Raw genomic sequence first — 20,497 nt, 5'->3', positions numbered from 1 at the left:
CCTGGCCGGCCTCGCGCCACTTCTCTGCGGTCCGAGGGACCGGTGCGGGTCGCGGGGCTCCGACCCGGGTGGGAACCGGCGACAGGCGCGGGTCTGACGTCTGCCCGCCCCCAGGCTCCACCAGCTATGAGGAGGCCTTCGCAGTGGCAGCCCCTGGAGCCGGCTTTCTGGTCCCTGTGCGGCCGCTGCGGGAGTGTAATGGGGGAGTCAGCCGCGCGGTTAGGCTCAGGTGATCTCCATTCCTGGCTTCGGGCTGGGCCATGGCCTGCGTGAACCCCGACCTGCTGTTTCTGGGAACTGTCATCCCCACCCCCAGCTCTCAGGGATAGGGCGCTTTCTGTGCTCAGCTGTTTCGATGCATTATCTCGCGACAGCCACATATTTTAGTTAAGGAAACTGAGGCCTAGGGCCACACAGCTGTTTAGCGTAATCGTAATAATGTGGAGGAGAGGTGCTGAGGCCTGGCAGGCAGATACACCTGGGCGCACATTGGGTGTTGCACGAACCGGCTGTGTGACCTTGGGCACACCTGGTCGCCGCTCCAAGCCTCTTGGGATCCGGCGGTGCCTACCTCCAGGGGCTCCGGTGAGGTTTGGGTTGCATAGTGCAGGGAAAGAGCCAATGCTCAGTAAGGAGCTCCCCTCATGACCGTTGTTGCTGTTGCTAAGTGGCCCTTTTCCTGCGGCTGGGGGAGCTGGTGGTACCGGCTCAGGGCTGTGTAGCCAAGGAGGAGGCTGCTTTCCACACTGAGACTGCCCCTGTTTCTGTGTCTGTCCCTATGCACATGGAAGGCCACACACAACTCAGCTGTACCAGCATGTACCGGAGACACGCTGGCCCATCGTGTATTCACCACGCTACAACATAACCTTCATGGGCCTGGAGAAACTGCACCCCTTTGATGCGGGAAAATGGGGCAAGGTGATCAGCTTCCTGAAAGGTATGGAAGGCCCTATCAGATCCTGCATCTGCTTCTTCCACCCCACCCCCCTCTCCCACCCCTTCCCTGTGTCTTCCCTGACACCAGCTGCAGTCTCTTACCTCCAGTCTCAGCCCTCACACTGCCTTCCGCTCATTCCTGTGGAGTCTTTCAGTACAGACTTCTGAGCACGATATGTCCCTGTCTCCGACCTTCACTGTTCCTCATCACTGTGGGCTTAAGTCCTGTCCCTGTCCATGGAGACCCAGTAGGAAGGGGATGGACACCAGGAAGGTGAAGTTTAGAGGAATCCAGTATCTGTTCTCTATAAGCTCTGAGAGTCCAAGAAGTAGAGAGCCTTTGCTCCAAATCCTATTGATTACACATGGAGGAAATCAGAGCCCAGAAAGGTTAGGAAACATGCCCAAAGTCACACAGCTACCCACTAGCAGAGTGGGATCTGGAACTCAGAGCTCCAGGCTCCCACCTTTCACAGCTCATTCCACCAAGCAAGGTGGTGCCCTGGGCTGTGCTTTCTACTTCAGTTTGTAATCCAGGGGTCTGCTTTAGGTGGGAAATTCAGGCATCACAGCAGGCTAGGGTGAGAATATTCTCCATCTTCCCTGTATTAGGGGTTCTTCAGTTAACAGAAGTAGGGAATGTGACCTGGCATACAACGAGGCATTGTGGATCTTTCCGTCACACAATCCAGATCATGCCATGAAAGTTTTACTTTGGTGCTGACCTGTCTTTAACACCTAAACCCATGTCCCTTTTTAACAAATCCAGAGCAAGCCACATTGTTGCAGAAAATAGAATCAAATTACAGATTAATAACAGTCTGTTTGTATCGCATATATGTTTTCTCTTTGGGGTTAACTTCTCTTTATGGCAACTGATTCGGATTTTCCATTTGCAATAGCAACCAGAGTGAGTATTAAAAGAAAATGATTGAATAGAAAAAAGTGCACATGGTGTGCCAGGACGGTGAGAATAAGTGGAATCCGCCTGCTGCCCATATAGCAGGTCTCTTGCTTTCCTGACTACGGTCCTGCATGCACTGTTCCCAGCAAATTCAGCTTGAGTCACTCCCCCCTTGCCGTTTCTTGGGATCCTGTGTTACCCAGTAGCTCAGTGTAGGGATTCTTGTCTCCCTCATCTCTGAGCGGACAGTCCTCCTGAATTCCCTCCTTCCTCCTCTGAGGATGTGGGTGGAAAGGAGGCAGGGACCACATGGTAAAGGACCTTGAGTGCTGCCAAGAAAAGACTGGCCCTTTGCCTGAAGGCAGTGGGGAAACANCCTTCTGTTTCTGGAGCTAGATGCAGGAAATGTATGCAATTAGTTGGTTTCTGAAGGTTACCCATTAAAACAGTTTCTTTGGGTTCTGACCTTGTCCCTTTGATTTCCCTAGAACCCAGAACATCATGGTCCTATTCTCCCTGTGCCCTAGAGCACTTCCTGCTCTTGGCTTCAGTTTCTTCTTTTGCAAAACAGAGCAAATCTTGTCTGGTGGATGTGAGGGGTGATAAAATACTGCAGTGTTTCCCAAACATCAGTTATTTGCAAATAACTCTTGGGACCTGGCCATTTCCTTATACCACCTGCTCTGTTATTTACTTTCTATTTTTTTATTGACTTACCCTCTGCTTAAAAAACAAAACAAAACACCTTAAATAAACTTGTTTTAAAAGGAAACATTATATCATCTAAATGGGAAAAGCCAGTTTCACTGGCCATAAATAGAAGGTCATGGTAAAAAAGGAAATGCAGGGAAACCGTGATTTACTTCAGGGGGCTCCCTGTTGCCGGCAGTCTGAGGCCGCTGCTTTTTGGGTTAAGACGGGAGATGAGCAAGGGTTAGGCAGGCCTGAAAGAGAGGTCGCACCATGCTGGGCTTCTCATGACATCACCAGAAGGTGGAGGGGGAGAATTGATAAGGCTTTTCTCATTTTGAGTCAACCTTGCATGTGCCATCTCCTCGGAAAGCTGTCTAGCACACCTGAGCTGTCAGTGGCTTGGGAAACACAACGATTGCCGCGTGCCCTGTGTCTACTGCCCCCTGGCCGTGGCCCCCCCTGGCCTGGGAGGCAACCTGATTTCAGAAGCCAGCCGCTTCCCACCTCATCCTGGGACAGGCCTAGCAGAGGCTAAGGCTGCAGCTGGTGAGGAGGGCTGGTCTGGAGCCGGGCCTGCCGTCAGGCCCTCAAGCAAGCAGGGTGCCCACTTTGTGGTTTCAGAAGAAAAGCTGTTGTCAGATGGCATGCTGGTGGAAGCACGGGAGGCTTCGGACGAGGACCTGCTGGTGGTGCACACAAGACGCTATCTCAACGAGCTGAAGGTACAGGGTCTGGGGCCTGGTGGGGGGCTGCTGACCAGGAGGGGTGGCCAAAGCACAGCTCTGAGGGGTTCCATTCCTGCCCCTCATGCAGGGGCATCATGTGAGTTTGTGGTCCCCAAGAGAAGGATGGAGGTGTCATAAAAAGGCAGATCCCAGGGATGAAGCTAGGCTGCTTCGTGGGGTAGTGAGCTCCCCGTCTCTGGGGGTATGAAAGCAGGGATGACCATTTGGTGGAATTTGAACCTTCACAGAGCTTCTACATTAGTGGCTTTCAATCTGTGTTTTATGAACAGGCCTCAGAAACCCTTGCTGACATGCTGGGTGAGGGGACCCCAGCCCCTTGTCCTATCCAACCTGAGCTGTCCCGCTTAGGTCTATTTTTACACTGGGCTGATGTTTCAGATTCTTTTTAAGAACTTCTACTGCTAAAGACTTGTTGAAAACTCTTGGGCTAAAAACTAGTTTGAAACTCCCTGGGTCTGAGTAAGGAGTATAAACAAGTGGCCTGGCAGGTGGTGGTGGTGGTGGTGGAAATACATGGGGGCAAACTGGGGCACTTCTGCCCCTTCCCAAGTGGGTGGCTGCCCCTCAGCTCCACTGTGGGCCCCACGTGGCCAGAGGGACTGGCTTTCAAAGAAAAGTTAGAAGTTCAGATTAAGTGGCAGCCCCTGGTTTCTTAATGCGGTAACTCCTTTCAACATTTGCAAATCCTATCTGGTGACCAAACCGGGTTGATGGGCCGTCTGCTTGTGACTTCTTTCCAGAGGAGCTCACAGAGCTCTGATCAGTGCTTGAGGTTCCGAGGCCCCTGTGTGGGGAGAGCTGGGCTGGGGAGGTGCATCAGAACCCGGGGCTGCCAGCCTGCCCTGGTAGGGGGCATGGTCAGGGATGACACGGGTCCTCTGTCAACAGTGTGGGAGCCCAGAGCCCTGACCCCCAGCTTGTCTTGGACTCAGTGCCATGGCACATGCCACAGGTCACCAGGCCCCTCCCCTCTATAGGTGGAAAAGCCTACACCCAGAAAGAGGCCACACCTGCTCAAGATCACTCAGGAGGTCCAGCAGCCCTCAGGGGGACCCTGGGCCGGGTGTCTGGTCAGTCTTCCCAGTTCCTGGTCATGGCTGCTACCCAGCCTCTTCTCCAACTCTGGCCAGAGCTGTGAGAATTCTAGATGAAGCCGTGACAGCGTCGGCTCATGAAATATTACCAGGAAGAGGTGAAAGCCTGACTCCTGGGAGAGAGAGGTGTGCGAGGCCTTGGCAGCAAGCCCGGTCCTTGGCTGCCCCGGTTTCCTGGGGCCGGGACAAGACGGTCACAGTCCACAGCGCAGGAGCTGGGCCAGGAGGACGTGCCTGCCAGACCCCGGAAGACGAGGGTGGGCAATAGGGACAGATGGCGATGGGTCCTGGCAGGGAGAGACCGGAACAGAGAGGGGCCAAAGTGGGATTCACAACATTGAATGTGAATGTGCCAGGGTAAGGCTGAGGGGAGGTGGGATAAGCTCCCGGGCCCAGGGGAACTGTGTAGGGCTGACTCTGCCCTTGGCCCCCTGGCCTTGGGTCCCCAAAAGCCTTTTAAAGGCAGCTTACTATATGATAAGTAATAATAATTAAAAAAAAAAAAGTATTAACAGCTTGAGACCCAAGTAGAAAATTGAGGTCAATGACAGCAGGAGCATTCAGCCATGCCAACTGAAAGAATTAACCAAGATGCTATGGTTGAGCTTATATATTTGGCTTGGGGCTCCTTGGTAGCAAGAGTAAAAAGAGAAACATGATGATTTCCATAGCACCTACTAAGGTGAAGTTATCAGTCATTCAGCACATCTCTACCAAATACTGTGTACTGGGTACAAAAGGACAAATAAGCAAGCTTCTCTGCTCCCATGGATTTGCAATTTTGTTGTGGAAGACTGAAAATAAAGAAGTGACCACACAAGAGCATTTCACAGGGTACCCCGGGCTATGAAGGGAGAAAAAGAAATAGAGGGTAAGTGGGGTGCCTGGGTGGCTTAGTCGGTTAAGCGTCCGACTTTCGCTTAGGTCATGATCTCGCGGTTCGTGGGTTCGAGCCCCGCGTCGGGCTCTGTGCTGACTGCCAGCTCAGAGCCTGGAGCCTGTTTCAGTCTGTGACTCCCTCTCTCTCTGCCCCTCCCCTGCTCACGCTGCCTCTCTCTCTCTCTCTCTNAAACATTAAAAAAAAAAGAAATAGAGGGTAAGTGGAAGGTGGAGGGTGACCAGGTGGTCTGGGAGGGCCTCGTAGAGGTCAGGTGTGAGCTGACACAAAAGGACGAAGAGCAAGTGACACTCATGTGGAGCTGTGAAGGAAGAATGTTCCAGAGCCACATACCTGGAGGGGGAGGGAACTCTGCCTGCTAGAGGGGAGAAGGATGCTTACGGAAACCAGAAGCTGAGGCGGCACAAGATGTGGTCAGGGCAGCCACAAGCCACAGGAGGAGTTTAGATTTTGTTCCAGATGCCACAGGACAGTGATGTGGTATGATGTGCCCTTGATGTTCAGCCAGCAACCAGGTCCATTTTGGCATTTAGGGGCTGCTGCTCAGGAACATTCCCCTCACCCCTATTCATCCTCACCGCTTCTCTCCCTTCTCCCTCCCCCCAGCTCTGTGCAATGTCCCTTTTCTTTTTTCTCTGCTGCGGGCATCTGGAACAGTGCCCTGGAGAGGTCCTGCTGGGTTCCTCAGCTGTCCCGTGTGCACTGTGGGAGGTCACCCTCTCCCCTGCACCGCTCACTCACCTGTACTCCAGGTCCTGCCCTGGTGTGGCCTTCGATGCTTAATCATCCCGGCATTGAAGGGGGCTAAGTACCCTCATGTTTGCCAGGTGATGGCCATTCAGGGAAAGAAATGTTTATTGAGCACCTGCTGTGTGAAAGGCCCAGAGTTTGCCCCACTGGGGGTGGTGGTCAGGTTGGGCCAGGGCCAGGCTCCTGTCTTCTGCTAACCCCAGTGACAGTTGGCCTGGGGTGTGGGGTAGTGTGATGCAGATCTGACATCTTGTCCTTGTGTACCCTGAGCCAGGCAGTGCTCAGGATACCTTTATCCAGCAAGTGTTTTGGTGTTTTTTTTTTCTTTTTCTTTTTAACTGGCAAATATTTAATGAGCACTGTGCTCTGTCCCAGGGGAGACAGGACAGAACAGAAGAGATGGAGCCCCTCTCCTTACACGGCTGGCATTTAGGTCAGGGAGTCAGCCAATAGACATGATCATCAAGTCAATGGTATGGTGTGTTAGAAGGCAGTCAGTGCCATGGGTGAAAGTAGAGCAGGAAAGGGGGTGGTAGGGTCTGCACTTTGAAATAAGGAGGTGAAGGAGGGACTTACCGATGTGTGATCATGGATGGAGGGCAGTGAGGGAGTGAGCTATGTGGGCATCTGGAGGGAGTGCATTCTAAGTATAAGGATTAGCAAGTGCAAAGGGCCTGAGGCAGGAGTATCTGCAGCATGTTCCAGTATTGCCACTGGATCAGAGAGAATGGGAGGGAGACCGGCTAGGGATGGTGTCAGAAAATGATCAGGGACCAGACCACACAGGGGCCTTTTGTGCCACCGTGGTTTGCTCTGAGGGAGATGAGAGCCAAGGAATGTATTAAGCCGAGGGACATGATCTGATCTAGGGTTTGACAGGATTGCTTGACAGCTGTGACGAGAAGAGGCTGTCAGGACAGAAGCAGGAAGATCAGTGAGGAAGGAGGTTGTTGTAATAATCTGGTGAGAGATCCTGGGCTCTCAGACGAGGCCGGAAGCAGCCGCTGTGGATCTGGGAGGAGTAGTAGGAGTTGGAGTTTGCCATGAAGTGGAAACACTAGAATTTTCTGTTGTTCAGACTGGGCTTGTGACATGCAGGAGAAAGAGAAGCTAGGGACGCCAAGCCTCAGGAAGTCCGGGCACCTCTTGGGCCTAGTCACCGACCTGCCTGCACTCCGAGTCCTGTCCGGGAGGGAGACAGACCCTCACACCACAACACCAGGGGGCTGAAGGCTCAGAGAGTCTCTGGGGAAATGGGCACTCCTTCCCGGGCCTCCAATTTTTCTCTCTCTTATCTCTTCTTGCCTGAGGGGCCTCTTATCTCCTTCCTTTGTTAATAATGGTAAAATTCAGATGCCATAACCAGCAACTTTCTAAAGTGTAAACATCAGTGGCATTTAGCTGTTTAGTTCCGGGATATTGTCATTATTCCCAGAGGAAACTGGTACCCAGTAATCTGTTGCTCCCTTCCCTCCCTTCCCCCCCCCAGTCCCTGGGGACCACGGCCTGTGTTCTAGCTCTCTGGACTTGCCTTTTCTGGATGTCTCACAGGCACGGAGTCCTGCAACATGTGACCTGTGGTGTGAGGCTGCTTTCAGCAAGCACAAGCGTGGAGTTTTCAGGCATCACCCTGTTGTGGCTGAATAATATTCCATTGTGTGGCTGGACCCCATTTTGTTTATCCATTTCTCAGCTGATGGGCGTTGGGGTTACTTTTAGCCTTTGTACGTAGAGATGCTGTGGGCATGCACATACAAGTTTATGTGGCGTCCCTATGTTCGGTTATTTTGGTTCTTACCTAGGAGTGGAATCGCTGGTCATAGGGAGGTTAAGGAGCCCCCATAACGATCCCCGCAGCAACTGGACATTTTACATTCCTAACAACTGTGCACAAATTTGCCCACATTCTCACCCACACTTGTTATTTTCTGTTTTTGTTTTTTGTTCTTTTTTGGTTGTGGCTACCTTCGTGGGTATGAAGTGGTATCACATTGTGGTCGTAATGTGCGTCCCCGTCAGTCAGTAGTACTAAGCGTGTTTTCACCTGCTCATTGCCCATTTACATCGCCGCTTCAGAGAAGGGTCTGCTCCAGTCACTGACCCATTTAAAAACTTTGCAGTGTAGTTTTAATTTTTTTTAATGCTTTATTTCTGAGAGAGAGAGACCGTGTGAGCAGGGGAGGGTCAGAGAGAGGGGGAGACAGAATCTGAAGCAGCTCCAGGCTCTGAGCTGTCAGCACAGAGCTTGACGCAGGACTTGAACCCATGAACGATGAGATCCTGACTTGAGCCGAAGTCGGACGCTTAACTGACTGAGCCTCAGGTGCCCCTGCAGTGGAGTTTTAAGAGTTCTTTGCAGTTCTGGATATTATATGATGTGCAAATAATATCTTCTCCCCTTCTGTAGATTGTATTTTCGCTCTCCTGATAGTGTCCTAGGGTGCATTCAAGTGTTAAGTTTCTCTAAAGCTCAACCTAGCTTCTTCATCTTTTGCTGCTTGTGCGTTTGGTGTCACATCTAAGAATCCATTGCTAAATCCAAGGTCATTAAGATTGACGCCTATGTTTTCTTCTAAGAGTTTTAGCTTGTGTTTAGGTCTTTGGTCTGTTTGGACTTTAATTCTTGTGTATGGTGTGAGGAAGGGCCCAACTTCAATCTGTTGCGTGTGTCTCTCCAGTTTCCCCAGCACCATTTCTTTTTTTTTCTTATTTTAAATTTTTTAAATTTATTTCTGAGAGAGAGGGAGACAGTGTGAGCAGGGGAGGGTCAGAGAGAGAGGGAGACACAGAATCTGAAGTAGGCTCCAGGCTCTGAGCTAGCTGTCAGCACAGAGCCCGATGCGGGGCTCAAACCCACGAATCATGAGATCATGACCTGAGCCGAAGTCAGATTCTCAACCGACTGAGCCACCCAGGCGCCCCTCCTCAGCACCGTTTCTTAAAGGCACTACACTTTCCCGTTGACTGGTCTTGGTATCCTTGTAGAAAATTAGTTGGCCATAGATGTATGGATTTACTTCTGGACTCCCCGTTGTATTCAGTTGATGCATATGTCTGTCCTATGCCACTGATGTATTGCTTTAATTACTGGAGTTTTGTGGTAAGTGAGACTGAGGAGCAAAATGCTATTTTTTGATTGCAGGAACAGAATTCTAATGAAACAATTTTTATTTTAAAACTATACACAAGTAGCCACGTGTGGCTGGTGGCCACTGGTTGGGATGGCACAAGTCTAGCTCATCTCTCACTGCCAGAAGTGGAGAAACATTGGCAGACAGCCCCCCTTCTCCCAAGGGAAATGGTCCCCTTGGCTAAATCCCAGTTGTGCTTCTGGTGACTGTATACCCAGCCCATGTAAAATTCATTCTCCAGCTTGAGAGGTTCCCAAGTGGGTCCCACGTGACTACAGCTTTTCAAAGGTCAGTATGTGTTACATAAAAAGTAGAGCAGGCCGACAATGGGGTGAAGCCAAGTTACCCAGGATTCTTCACGGCAAAATGTAGAGGCTCTAACCTGCCAGGGCGTGGACACGATAGGAAGTGTGTCCCAGACTTATTAGATGTGGACCCCTTTCCTGATAGTGTGCTGTGCTAGGCAGTTGCTGCAGGACATACTTTAAAGCAGGCCCCCTCGTGGTTCTGTGTCTATACCAGACCCGTCAGGAGGCTGGGATAAGGCTTCATTTTCTTTCAATCCTTACCCGCTCTTAGCTTGCTGAGGGAGACAGGGAGGCAGTTACCTAATGTGTTCCTTCAGTGGCTCAGGTTTTTTTTTTGGCTGTTTATTCATAGAAAACTGTGGTTCTGGGGCTCCTGGCTGGCCGGGCTGTAGAGCAGGCAACTGTTAATCTCAGGGTCATGAGTTCAAGCCCCACGTTGGGCATGGAGCCTATTGGTATGGTGAACAGTCAGAGCTGATCACCTCCCCCTTGCTGGTTCTCTCCCCCCCACACACGCACGCACACGCAAGCACACGCATGCACACGCGAGCACACAGATAGGTCTTGGAGCTTTCCAGCCATCTCTCAGGCCCTGGGAGGCCTCCGTGGCACAGCCAGAAGGCTGGGGCTTGAGGAAGGCTGGAGGGCCCCTCTCTTTTCAGACCGCAAGTGGTCTGCGATCCGTGAGCCACATTTACCAGCTCCTTCACTTGAGTGAAGGCTTCCCCCAGCCTTCAACTGTCCTCAGCCCTGGTGGCCTGGGAGGGGTTCTGTGCAGCTCAGCACACCTGGACCGGACGGAGGTTGACATGGGTCCTGTCCTGGCTTCCAGTAGTGCCCCCTGGCTGATGCCTGCCAGAACCTTCCCAGGCATATGCCCTTTCTGCTATCCAACCTCATCCTTGGTGCATCCTTGGCTTCTCTGCTAATCCCTCCCCTTTATTGAACATGCTCAGGCCTCTCCTCCCCTAAATCTCCTCTCCTGCTGGGAGAACCCAGTGGCTGTGCTCCCCCTTCTCAGCACCTCCCTTTGCTTACTCCTTCCTGAAACTTCTCTCTGCCTGGCCTCCTGAGGGCCAGACCTCTGCCCCACCCCCAGCCTGTCCCAGGACTGCCCTCAAGTGTCCCAGGGGCCTGCCCTCCTGGCCTTTGCCTTCAGGATTGGAGTCTTGGGGTTCCAGCCTTGCATCCTGGACTCCTCTGTCTGCCCCTCCCCCACAGGCCGTCTGCCAACTGTCCCTGTCTCCCCTCCCCCAGACCCTCATTATTTCTCGCTTCCTCCCTGGGGCTGCTGCTTCAATTCGAGTTCTCCTAATTGGTCCTCCTGCTGCAGCCAGAACAGCTTGGGCAAGCACCATCTGATGGCTCCCTGCTGCTCTGACGAGGCTGCCTGAGAGAGAACATTCTCTGGCAGCCCAGAGGTACCCAGCTTCTAGTGAGCACGGACTCACTTCCCTTTGCCAGGAGCTGTCTTTTCACCTTGACCCTGACACCTGGGCATCTCCTGTTCACCTTCAGTCTCAGCTTTGAGGTCACTGCCTCCAGAAAGCTGCTCTGTTCCCAGCTGGACCCAGACCATTTTCTCCATCCAAAGGTGTCGTCAGCTTGCATATAAGTGCCTCCCTGCTGGGCTGTGCATTGTGTCAGAAGGACAGGGGTAGCCCCCACCCTGGAGCCTCTGAGGCTCTGCCTAGGGTCCGAGGACAGCAGGGAGAATGCATGCCCGTACATTCCCAGCCAGGCAGGAGATGGTTCAGGATCTGGGTCCACAGATGTTTGCTCAGGGGCCTGGGGAGGGTCGTAGGGTAAGCTGCGTCCTAATCTTGGTGCAGATGCCCTTTGGGGTACCCTAGGCCCTCCTGCCTCAGTAGCCAGAAATGAAGGCCCTTTATGCCTTTTGAACGGAGGCCCAAGTCCTAGTGGATGAAGAGGTCAGGCTGTGCGGGGGGGGGCAGACCTGAGCTTCCAGTCCTGGCTCTACCAGGGAGTCACTGTGTGACCTTGGACAGAAAGATCTTCCCAGCTTAGGGCCTCTGTGTCCCCCCTTTCTGTACAGTGGGTGGGCTGGCGGGGTGCTGGGCCTGCAGCCTCTGGGACCCAGAGTGCTCTGCAGTTCTTGTTCTGGGCACAAGAGGGCAGTCGAGGGCTTTGGAGGAATGTGGGCCGACCGCTTTAAGGAAAAGAGCAGCTCTTTACTGAGCCCACAGCTGGGTCAGGGGCTCTCACTTCTTACCACAGGAATTGCCCTTGACTGGCAGGTCTCCCAGGGCAATCCGATTTCCCAGCGGCTGTCTCTGAGCTCTGGACACCATGGCCTGCGTCTCTTTCCACAGTGGTCCTTTGCTGTTGCAACCATCACAGAGATCCCCCCGGTCATCTTCCTTCCCAACTTCCTTGTGCAGAGGAAGGTGCTGAAGCCCCTTCGGACCCAGACTGGAGGAACCATCATGGTAGGCTGGGACGCAGGCGGGAGGAAGGGCTGGGCTGGGACCCGCACACCTCCGGGCCTTTGCTCACTCTGGGCTCTCCACCTGGAAGCACCCTCCTCCCGCTTTATAGTTGAACAAAATCCTAGATATGCCTCAAGGCACAGTATAGTGACTTTCTCCCAAAGCCGTTCCCACATGGGGTCATTAGAATTCCTTCCCCCTTGACCTCCTATTAGAGTGACTGTATTTGCTGGTATATGAGATAGATCCCCATTCGGGAGAGTGTATCCTCAACTTATGAGTCGAGTATTCTCAATTCAAGATGGAAAAGCCTCCATGACTTCAGTGATGGATGACGCTCCCCTCATTGCCCATCATGGGTGTGACAGTAAAGCATACTTACAGCAAAACTAGGTTTTTCATCCCATATGCAGCTGTTTTTAAAATTAGCCACAGATTGCTAAGTTAATTGGAGGTAGAGGAACATTTCAGATTTAGATGTAGGATAATCTTTTTTAAAGAATATTTTATAAATATTTATTTTGAGAGAGAGAGAGAGAGAGAGAGAGAGAGCACGTGAGCATGAGCAGGGGGAGGGGCAGAGAGAGAGAGAATCCCATGCAGGCTCCATGCTGTCAGTGCAGAGCCCAGCTTGGGGCTCAAACTCACAAACTGCGAGATCATGACCTGAGCTGAAATCAGGAGTCACACGCTTAACCGACTCAGCCACCCAGGTGCCCCCGGGTATACGATGATCTTATCCAGAGCCAGATCAAGACCTATTGATCCCTATAGTTTTCTTTTTAGCTTTGGAAATTTGCACTTTTTGTTTGTTTTTTAGACTATGACTGCCCACCCCTAAACCATGATTTCCTACAGGATTTGGGTATTCAGCCTACCCTGTTTCTGTAGGCAAAAAATTGTCTGGTTTCTCCCTGAAAGCATCATTAAAATCCTTTGTCAGCTCACGTGCGATCAGAACTACTTAACTTTGATTTCTTCTAGTTTCCTTGCAGAATTGCAAAGGGGCTTATACACTGCACATTTCATATACCAGCCAATCTGGTACTTCCAAGACTGAGTCTGAGTTTGCTGGAGGTGGGGGTGGGGTCTCCTGAACCCTACCTCATAGATCATCCTACATCAGAGCTCTCTGGAAATTGTGTTTGTGGAATGAATGAATGAGTGAATGAATGAGGGAGGGAAGGAGGAAGAGAATTGGTTGCCTATGCTTCTCACCCTGTGCTTGTCTCCAAAGGCAGGAAAGCTGGCCATGGAGCGAGGCTGGGCCATCAATGTGGGTGAGTGCCCTGGCCTGCTGGGTCCTTGGGCTGGGCGGGCCAGGAGGAAGCTGAAGGCAACCACTGTGAGTGCAGATGCTCTGGTATCCCCAGAGCCACCCTGAACCTCCTCTTACGTGGCCTGGAGGAGGGTATGCAGCCATCTAGTGCCTGGGAGGGACCAACCAGTGCCTTCATCTGGTGTGGGAGTCTCATCTAGAAGAGTTCCCCAGATGGCTCCCCAACCCTGCCTTTGCATATTTCCAATGACAAGGGGCTCACTCCCTCTGCGCAAGCCTGTGTCATCCCCTGGGCAGCCCTGCGTGAGGCTGACATCTGCAGAATTTCAGCGTCTTTCCTGAAAAACTCCATCAGCGTCCCGGGGTCCACTACAGCCCACAGGGCTCACATAATGGGAAGATGAGCCCAGGGTCAATGCCAGGTCCTTCTCAGGGGCCTGAGGGCCGGCACTCAGCAGTCCCCTGGACTGTCCCCCAAGACTGGCTCGTGGGAAGGTTGCACACACATTCTTCCTTGTTCCTTCCTTATCTGTCCCTCATTGAGGTGCAGCACATCACAGTTAGCAAACCTCTTTATTGTCAGGCTTCTCATTTGAGCTGGGCATTATCACTGCTGGCCCCATCATGTCGATGAAGAAGTGGTGTTGAGAGAGGCCTGGGGGCCTGCTCAGAGAACCCCGCCTTTGGCTGTGAGCTCCACAGGCCAGGGCTGGGTCTCTCCCACCTGGGTATTGCCAGGTACCCAACATCGGGTCTGATGTCACTGTGAGGTTATGATCTGTTGCTGAATGGATGAATGAAAGAGGCATGCCCTGTGTGTGTCCACAGCAGGGTCCCCACAAGAGCCCCAGGATGCCCTTCCCCCATGGAAAATGTTATGACCCTTGGTCCAGCCTGGGTTTGAATCTTGGTTAGTGAGCTCTGTGATCCCAGGGAGGTTGCTGATTTCCTGTATGCCTCAGTTTCTTCATCTGTAAAATGGAGGTGATGGTAATCATGCCCCAGCTCAGGGCTATAGGGAGGTTTCAAGGAGCTCTCTGCGTAGTTAGGAGTCCATTAGTGGCTATTATCTCATTGGTGAGATCCGTTGGCAGCCTCTTGGCATTAGAATAGGCAAGTCCTTTGCAGCCGTGGGCCCTGGATTTGAACTGCTGGGTGGGGCAGTTGTTGGGCTCCATTTCAGAGGCCCCTTCAGGTTGCAGGGCAATGGGCTCTCAGGGTTGTGGGGAGGTTGAGGCTGGACCCTGGTGTTGAGCGCCCTCCCCATGGCCATGGGTGGCCAAGACCGGCAGAAGGTGCCCTTCCTGGCCATCCCTTTCTACCCCCTGTGAAGTCTGGGTGGTCCCAGGGTAAATGGGTCCCCCAGAGCCCCACCACCCCTCCCTGGCCTGGGAAAAGTCACATGGTGGCAGGCCTGGCCCTGCAGAGGCAACAGATAGTTTGGGGAAAGATGAGCTCCTAGCCCTTGGGGTTTGTGACGGCACTGGAGACTCACCTGTTGGGACACCCTGAGAGGTTTCTTGCTCTGGGCAGGGATGGCCGTGATGGCAAAGCTACCTCCTGACCTGGGGATGGCAACGCACGCAGGGGAGTCCCAGAAGCCTGTCCTGGGTGCTAAGTGGGAGTGGGGTGCGGGGAGGATGTAGGGGCGGGGCAGCGCCTGGGCCTGACCACGCGGTGTCTGCCCTTCTGCAGGTGGAGGCTTTCACCATTGCTCCAGCGACCGGGGCGGGGGCTTCTGTGCCTATGCGGACATCACACTGGCCATCAAGGTGCGCCCGAGAATGCGTGGGGGCTCACCTCCAGGAGCCCTCCCTCGAATCCCCCCACTACCCCAACTTGGTGTTCTCCTCCACATTACAGAGGAGAGAGCTGAGTTTCAGGAGGGGAGGGAGCTGGCAGGTTGCCCACCCAGGCTGGGACTCCAACCCCAAGCTGACACTTTCTCTGCCTTTTTTTTTTTTTTTTTTTTTGAGAGAGAGGGGGAGGGGCAGAGAGAGGAGAGAGAGAGAAGCCCAAGCAGGCTTTGTGCTCGATCCCATAAACCATGAGATCAAGAGTCGGACATTTAATCGGCTGAGCCACCCAGATACCCCTCATTTAATTGTCACGTGTACAATGAGGACACCCAGGCCCGGGGAGGTAAGGGGCAGCGCTGGCCTCGGCCAACACCTCTGCTGGATTGTAGGGCTCCCCTAAACACCCTGTGCCTGGCCTTGTCCTGGGCACCGGGAAGGGGCTGGCATGGCCCCTGTTCTCCCGGGGCACACAGACGAATGGTGGAGGCAAGCAGGTCAGCAGACCCTGGCCATTCAGAGACAGTGATGCACAGGAGACCTTCCTGGGGGATGGGGAGGGGAGGGAGGGCCTCCCAGAGGAGGAGGCATGAGAACTTGGCCTTGTGGGAGAAGGCAGAGGCCTTGGGGAGAGGTTTCCCCTTCTCAACCCCTGTATATTCCCCTAGGAATCCCAGGCTGTCTCTTAAGAGCTAGCCCAGCCACCCCAACTTCTGACCTCCAGCCCCTCAAGGCACAGCACATGCTGCCTCCTCCAGGGAGCCTTCCCTGACCATGCATGCTCGCTTCTCTTGAGCCACACAGTTCTGAGTGTGTGAGGTCTTTGCCCAGTGCCTCACAAACCTATCCGGCCTCCCACCCGACCCCTCACCAACTGGGAATCCCCAAGGGGCTATGTCCTCCAACCTGCCTGGGTCTTCACCTCCCCTCTCCTCTCCTGGCAGTTTCTGTTTGAGCGAGTGGAGGGCATCACCAGAGCCACCATCGTTGATCTCGATGCTCATCAGGTGAGTCCCCTGTGGGGGCTGCAGCCTCATGGCCCCACCACCCCAGGGCCCCAACAGCTGTCACACAGCCCCTTACTGGGGACTCCCTTTGCCCTGGGAGCATTGCCAAGCCCCAAGCTGGGCCACTGCTGCCCCCACCCTGATCTGCCTCTCCCCTCCCTGCCCATCCTCTGTGCCTCAGGCTGAACGTGGAGGGTCTGTGGTTGTCCCTCTGCGCCCCTCAGCCCAGCCAGGGCACGGGGTCCTCCTATTCCTTCTGTCAAACCAAAGGGTTTGACATCATACCAGCATACCAAAGGGTTGACACCAGCCAACACACCTGGCTGATGGCTCTTTCTAGAGCCCAGGGCGGCAATGCCACCCTCATGTCCTGAAGCCTAGACACATGTCCTAGCCCCCTTCATAGTCAGTCTGGGGTGCCACCTCCAGCACAGAGTTGAGGACTACTGTCGACCTGCGCCCCAGACACATGCTCACACATGATTTCAGGGTTGCTCGGGGTCAGGGTTCACCACTTAAGAACTCCCTGCCTGGGGGTGAGCAGCAGAGTGTGGGACTTCTTCCTCCGGGTTCCCCTAATCAGACAGGGCAGGGCCTCACCTGGGCCCTTGAAGACCCCTCCCACACCCCTGTTCTTGTGCCTTTGTGCCGGTGGGTGCCCCACTGTAGGGTCCTGTGATGCTGAGCTCCGGAATGCAGTCACGCCTGCACAGCCCTTTACAGGTTGCCTTTCACGTCCCTGATCCCAGCTGATCCCACCACAGACTGCAGAGGGTGGCAGGGTTAAAACTCGTTTCTCGTTCCATGGAGAGGAAACTCAGAGGGCCGGGGCCCCACTCAAGGTCATTCTAGAAGGTCATGGCGCCAGTTTTGAGGTTGAATTCCAGCTCTGCTACTTAAGAACCATGAAACCCTCTGCCTCCAGGGACAAGCTGAGCTTCCCAGGCNCGGGGAGAGCAGTGTGGGGCTCCTGGCCTTGCTGAGGGCACCTGTATACGAGCAGCTTTCGTGTCCTGTCCACAGGGCAATGGGCATGAACGGGACTTCATGGGTGACAAACGTGTGTACATCATGGACGTCTACAACCGCCACATCTACCCCGGGGACCGCTTTGCCAAGCGTAAGCTGACCCCCCAATCCCTCAGTCTTAAGTGCAGTCGTGCTCAGAAGGAGCTCTCTCCTGAGTATTTCGTACATGCTTGCTTCTGCAGAAGTCACTTCATTTGTCCTCAGCATCCCTGTGAGGTGGAGATTGTTCCCATTTATAGATGAGCAAACTGAGACCTAAAGAAGTCACTTGACCCACCCAAGAGCCCATAAACCTGTCCGACAAACACATGTGTGGGTCCTTATATCAGAGTAACCACCAGAAGAACAAAAACAGACCCCTCCTGGGTATGCATTTGTCTGCATTTCCCTGTAGAAAATAGGGAATGACAGAAAAGAAATGAGAGGAAAACTATGGGAAGTAGAAAATACAAAATAAGATGGCACCAACCAGGTCAAATGTAACAGTTATTAAAATAAATGCAGGTGAGTTAAACTTTCCAGCCAAAAGGCATCTGAGACGCTCAGATCAACTTGGAAGACACAGGGCCCTGCCCACTTTGCAAATAGGGAACACGTGTGCAGGAAGGAGACCTTTATGCCAATGCATCTGCTCAGGGTAATTCAGCCCCAGGTGTGGCCCAGCTGCCTGGTTTCTGACGAAGGTGCTGGATTTGGGCCTGAGAGCACAGTGGGCATCCATGTTTCTGGGCAGAGGCTCAAGATGTCACCGACCGGGGTCTGTAAATCCCCAGGGCAAAGTGTTTCTTCTGCACGCCTTCTCTCCCTTGGGCCCCTCCCCCACCCCACCCCACCACCTCCCTTTGCAGTTCTTGGCGCTCTTTAATTTCATTTTGGGTGGAAGCGGGGCCAGTGCTGGAGTCAGACTGTTTTCTGATCCTGCCGGGGCCCTGACTTGGCCCCCTGAGCCTGTTGGCCTTTCTTTGCACACGGAGCTTCTGCTGTCTGTCCGTCAGAGGCCATCAGGCGGAAGGTGGAGCTGGAGTGGGGCACGGAGGATGACGAGTACCTGGACAAGGTGGAGAGGAACCTGCAGAAAGCCCTCCAGGAGCACCCACCCGATGTTGTCGTGTACAACGCAGGCACCGACATCCTTGAGGGCGACCGCCTTGGGGGGCTGTCCATCAGCCCCCAGGTGCGTCCCGACCTGGGGGGTGGGGGGTGGGGTCTGCTGTGGGGACCCCGCCACAGCAGGGAAGGTGGGCGACTTCCCCTTCGCCTCCCCCTTCCCCCACAGGGCATCGTGAAGCGGGACGAACTGGTGTTTCGGGTGGTCCGTGGCCGCCAGGTGCCCATCCTCATGGTGACCTCGGGCGGATACCAGAAGCGCACGGCCCGCATCATTGCCGACTCCATCCTTAATCTGTACAGCCTGGGGCTCATTGGGTCCGAGTCCCCCAGCGTCTCAGCACAGAACTCAGACACGCCTCTGCTGCCGCCAGAGGTGCCCTGACCACGCCACCCTTCTGTTCGTCAGCGCTGTTCCCTGCCTGCCTCGGCCCCGCCCACCCCTCAGCGCTTCTCCTTTTCTAACCATGGGGCGGTGGGGGCAGCCAGGAGGCGCCGAGGGGCAGGAGCCTGTCCCCGATGGGGCTGGCCTTGGGGGCAGCTCCTGCGTCCTCCCCACTGGGTGTCAGAGGGGCTCCAGGCCCCTCTGTGGATGGGGCTGGAAGGCAGGGCCCAGAGGACCTTACGTGGGGCCCCGGGGCTGACCAGGCCCTGCAGAGGTGGGCAGCTTCCCAGGAAGGGAAAACAAGGGTGAGGCCTTGGGGGCATTAGGCATGTGACTTGCTCTACCCTTTCAGGCTCGCCTCTGGCAGGGCATGGGGGTCTGTGGGCGCCCGTGACCGTGTGGGTGGGCCTGAAAGCTAGGTGCTTCATGGAGGCCTCTGCAGGGGAGCCCTGGATTCCCAGGCAGCAGGCAGGAGCCCTGGTCCTGGGTGTCCTGGATGTGAGGGCGGCGGGGAAGGAGGTGCCAGTGGGTTTTCCCCTCGGGTGTTCCCCTTCAATAAAGCAAGGGCTGCACCTGCTTTCCCAGGGCTCCTTGGTGCTGATAAGGAGAGGGAAGGCCTGAGGAGCTCCAGATCCGTGCTTTAGTTGTGGTCCTGCCTGTCAGGGGTGGGCCTTAGCCCTGGAGGCTTGAGGGGACTGCCAAACCCGGTGGGGAGGGGGCAGAGAAGGGTGAGGGCCAGAAGGGGACACTGGAGGTGGGGACAGGTGGCCAAGCCAGGTCCTACAGGACCCGAGGCCCCAAGTGGGGATGGAGGTGCCGGCGGCCATACTGGAGTTGTCGGACGGAGGGCTGACGTCTGGATCCTGGCCCCTGGGTTGTACAGCAGGACCTGGGGTGGGGCCTGGGTGGGGCTATAGCCTCCTCTGGCCTCACCCAGAGTGCCCAGGCCCTGACTGTGCTTGGAGTCCAAAGTCCCAAGTGGGCCCTGGCTTCTGGTCTTTGAAAATCCCCAGCCCCTGACTTTGTTCTCAGCTCTAATCTGAAGGGGACACTCAGGGCCCCCCGGAAAGCTGGGTGGGGGGAGGGTCCACCCTTCATGACCTGAGTGTCTTCTTAGACAGTGATTGCAGGTGTGTTTGGGGGTGGGTGGGGAGGAAAAGTGGGCCAGCGGAGGCACCCCGTCCCCAACCAACCCCACCTGGGGGCCTTTTGTTCATTACCATCTGGGGGTGCTCCTGCATTCCCCCACGGTCTCCCTCTCCCTCCGTTGGTGCTCCCTCTGCTGGGGAACGGAAGGGTTTCAGAATCATGAACTGTCAAAAAGGCTGACCTCCTGGACTAGACCTCGAGGCACTAACCATGCACTTGGACCCCCTCACCCGCGCCCCCGCCCTTGCCGTTGGTTTCTCTGCGTCTGACTCAAGGTACCTAACACCCCGTCATTTCTGCCTGGGGCCTGCAACATGGGGGGCAGGCAGTGGGCCCGCTTTATCACCGTTGAGCTTGTCTGTAGAGAACCATAAAGGCTCTTTCTGGTAGACTGGCTGCTGTGTGTTCTTGAGAGGGAGCCTCCTTACCTCCTAAGGCTTAAAGGAGACAAAGATTTAAAATTCGCATCGCAGGAGGCCTGATGGGTAGCTGCCCAATACATGCTAGCATTGTCTTCCATTCTCAGAGCCCAGTGAAGTAGGTCATTGTACCCATTTTACAGATGAGGCCACTGAGACTCAACAAGGAATTTGCCCCAGGCCACACATGTAGCATTGCCAGGTTTGAACCCGGCTCTGCCAGATTCCAAAGTATGTCTTCCCAGATGCCTCAAAGTTGGCAGGGGTGAAGGAGTGAGTGGGGGAGGGTTGTTGCTCTCCAGACAGAGGAGGGTCCAGGGTCTGGGAAAGTGTGAGGAGGAGAAGGCAAGCCGGGCTGGGCTGTAATGGTGGCTCTGCACAGGGCAGGAGGCAGCTGGGGCCCTGGCATGGCA

At 54.5% G+C, this 20,497-nt stretch overlaps 1 protein-coding gene across 1 annotated transcript; it reads left to right on the top strand.

Annotated features, from left to right (window-relative positions):
* The first annotated feature begins 797 nt into the window (after positions 1-797).
* HDAC11 (histone deacetylase 11) lies at positions 798-20,054 on the top strand. The gene is made up of 9 exons (XM_077763714.1): positions 798-940; positions 3,158-3,258; positions 11,797-11,913; positions 13,151-13,193; positions 14,888-14,964; positions 15,933-15,995; positions 17,019-17,115; positions 18,020-18,198; positions 18,301-20,054. Exons 1-9 carry the CDS (start codon positions 874-876, stop codon positions 18,514-18,516), a joined length of 960 nt encoding a protein of 319 aa, XP_077619840.1. The 5' UTR covers positions 798-873; the 3' UTR covers positions 18,517-20,054.
* The last annotated feature ends 443 nt before the right edge of the window (positions 20,055-20,497 follow it).

The sequence above is a fragment of the Crocuta crocuta genome, unplaced genomic scaffold (genome assembly GCF_008692635.1).
Source record: "Crocuta crocuta isolate KB4526 unplaced genomic scaffold, BGI_CrCroc_1.0 scaffold184, whole genome shotgun sequence".
NCBI classification, from domain to species: Eukaryota; Metazoa; Chordata; class Mammalia; order Carnivora; family Hyaenidae; genus Crocuta; species Crocuta crocuta.
This window is presented reverse-complemented; position numbering and strand designations above follow the sequence as displayed.

Coding starts and splice junctions, on each gene's coding strand:
- HDAC11 (XM_077763714.1), top strand. CDS start 874: ATGGGCCTGGAGAAACTGCACCCCTTTGATGCGGGAAAATGGGGCAAG. Junction 11,914..13,150: donor AGACTGGAGGAACCATCATG/GTAGGCTGGGAC, acceptor TTGTCTCCAAAG/GCAGGAAAGCTGGCCATGGA. Junction 18,199..18,300: donor GGCTGTCCATCAGCCCCCAG/GTGCGTCCCGAC, acceptor CTTCCCCCACAG/GGCATCGTGAAGCGGGACGA.